The sequence below is a fragment of the Vigna angularis genome, chromosome 10, assembly GCF_016808095.1.
Source record: "Vigna angularis cultivar LongXiaoDou No.4 chromosome 10, ASM1680809v1, whole genome shotgun sequence".
Lineage (NCBI taxonomy): Eukaryota > Viridiplantae > Streptophyta > Magnoliopsida > Fabales > Fabaceae > Vigna > Vigna angularis.
In genome coordinates, this window is record NC_068979.1 from 21,780,394 (window position 1) to 21,783,447 (window position 3,054).

The 3,054-nt window shown below is 46.2% G+C and overlaps 1 protein-coding gene across 1 annotated transcript; it reads right to left on the reverse strand.

The window, feature by feature from the left end:
* Nucleotides 1-243: 243 nt before the first annotated feature.
* Nucleotides 244-3,054, reverse strand: LOC128194436 (uncharacterized). The gene is made up of 2 exons (XM_052870040.1): nucleotides 1,887-3,054; nucleotides 244-1,682 (listed from the first exon to the last, which is right to left on the reverse strand). Exons 1-2 carry the CDS (start codon nucleotides 3,052-3,054, stop codon nucleotides 244-246), a joined length of 2,607 nt encoding a protein of 868 aa, XP_052726000.1.

Consider the following 3,054-nt stretch of genomic DNA (forward strand, 5'->3'; position numbering starts at 1 on the left):
TCTAAAACTTTCTACCAAACTCAACTCTCGGACCATCATGGAGGAGACGTGAACAACTTTTCTGCTTAAAGCATCTGCTACCACATTTGCTTTTCCCGGATGGTAGAGTAGTTCAAAGTCGTAGTCCTTCAAGAACTCCAGCCAACGTCTCTGTCTCATATTCAGCTCCTTCTGATCAAACAGGTACTTGAGGCTCTTGTGATCACTGAATACTTGGAACGTTGAACCATACAAGTAGTGTCTCTAGAGTTTCAAAGCAAAGACGACTGCTGTTAATTCCAAGTCGTGAGTTGGATAATTCTTCTCGTGAACCTTCAGTTGCCGAGAAGCATACGCAACCACCCTCTTTTCTTGCATGAGTACACAACCCAAACCCTGATGAGACGCGTCACAATACACCACGAATGGTTTAGCCGCGTCAGGAATGACCAATACCGGGGTGCTTGTTAACTTATTCTTCAATTCTTGGAAACTTCCTTCACACCGATCGGTCCAAGCGAACGGTTGATCTTTTCTGGTCAGCTGAGTCAACGGAGCTACTATCTTGGAAAACCCTTCAATGAACCGTCTATAGTAGCTCGCGAGTCCCACAAAGCTACGAACTTTAGTTACCGAACGTGGACTCTCCCACTCCAATACTGCTCTTACTTTTGCCGGATCCACTGATATTCCTCCAGCTGAAACTATGTGTCCCAAGAACTGCACTTCCTTCATCAAAAATTCACATTTAGAGAACTTGGCGTACAACTCCTTTTCTCTTAGTACGCCCAGAACAGTCCTCAAATGATCCTCATGTTCTTCATAGCTCTTGGAGTAGACCAAAATATCATCAATGAATACCACCACAAACTTGTCTAGATACGGCCTGAAGATACGATTCATGTAGTCCATAAATATTGCTGGGGCGTTTGTCACACCGAATGGCATTACTACATACTCGTAGTGTCCATAACGAGATTGGAAGGCTGTCTTCTGGATGTCTTCTTCCTTCACCCGAATCTGATGGTATCCCGACCGTAAATCAATCTTCGAAAATATGGTCGCGCCACGTAATTGATCCAGTAGGTCGTCAATCCGAGGCAAAAGATACTTGTTCTTGATAGTCAGCTTGTTTAACTGCCTGTAATCAATGCAGAGACGAGAACTGCCATCCTTCTTCTTCACTAAGAGTACAGGTGCTCCCCAAGGTGATGCGCTTGGTCTGATAAACTGCTTATCCATTAACTCTTCTATCTGTTCCTTGAGTTCCACTAATTCTGCTGGCGACATCCGATAAGGTGCAATAGAGATGGGTCCAGCATTCGACACTAGGTCGATAGTAAATTCCACCTCGCGCGGAAGAGGTAATCCAGGCACTTCATCAGGAAATACATCAGGGAATTCATCCACGACTGATCGTTCTCCACTCGACTTACTGGACGATTGCTCATGATTCAAACCTTCAAGTCGTTCGTCCGAATGCGTCATGATCAGAAAACAACTAGCACCATCCACAATGTCTTCCTTTAGCTGACCGAGCGTTACTGATAGCTCTACTTCGTACTCGTCCGGAAACACCAATTCCTTAGCACCACAGTCAATGAGAATGCGATTGGCAGCCAACCAATCCATTCCTAGGATCACTTCCAAATCCTTTAGGGGTAGGCAGATGAGGTTTACCTTATAATTACGTCCTTCAACCTCTATAGGACATTTAACACATACAGTAGACGTCCTAACCTCACCCGCTGCTGGGGTTGATACTACCAAGTCGAACTGCATCTCGCGTTCGGCTAATCCCAATTTCTCAACACACGCCTTCGAAATGAAGAAGTGTGTTGCCCCCGAATCATACAACACACAAACAGGCATTCCATGTAATAAGCAAGTACCAGTGACGAGCGTACCTGAACTGGCAGCTTTCGCGCCCGTTATCGCATAAACACGACCAACTGCTTGTGTTCTTCCACCCCGATTCTGTTGCATCCTTCCGGCATTTGGTGGCCTCATTACTGCTCGTCCGCCCATATTACACTCGTGCTCCATGTGACCGTTTCTTCTACAGCGAGTGCAGTATTTTGCTCCCTCCAACAGAGGACACGACGATCGGTAGTGTGGTCCTCCACACTTAAAACATCTGACTGATCCATGCTGTCCAGACTGTCCGGCAACAACCATAGCCTGAGAATTTGATGGTTGTGCTGGACGAGCATACGGCAACCTGTTCCGATTCAGATTCGGCCTGGACATGATCGACCCTCTAGTTGCCTGTTGTTGCTTTTTCTGTCGTTCTGCTTCAGCCACATTTTTCTCTAACACTTTTGCTCTCTCAATCATGGCAGGAAAAGACTTAATGCACAGGCTGGATATCAGTACCTTCAGATCACTTCTCAGCCCATTTTCAAACTTCCTACACTGCCACACTTCACTGGTCGCCAGGGTATGAAAACGAACCAGATGTTTGAACCTGTTGGTGTACTCAGAAACAGACATATTACCTTGCACCAACTGGAGAAATTCCACTTCTTTGCCGAAACGAACACTATCCGGGAAATACTCCTCATAAAACTTTTCCTTGAAGACTTTCCAGGAAATAGGGCTGTGAGATTCTGTTAGCAACATCTTCGCAGTCGACCACCAATGACTGGCCTCCCCAGTCAATAAATACTCAGTGAATGCCAGTCTTCTATCGTTCGGACATTCCTTGGCATCATAGATCTGTTCCATGTCCCTTATCCACTGATCAGCTCCGTCAGGAGGGCACTTCCCATCAAACTTTGTAGGGCGATGCTGCAAAAAGCTCTCCAAAGTCCACTCAGCTTGATGAGTAGCATTTGAAGCAGATGCTCCCGGCGTACCCCTAGTAGCTGCAAGAATTTCCATTAGTTGCCTCTGAGTCATTTCAGAATTGGCGCGAGCAGCTTCGAGATTTTGTGAATTAGTCGCGTTCTGCTGCATCAGAACAGCATTCTGTTCTTGTAGCTTCTCGATCACAGATTCCAACAGCCTCGTGTTATTGGGCACATCATGTTCATTGGTCTGTGGTGGAGGAGGAGGAGGAAGTCTAGGTGCCAT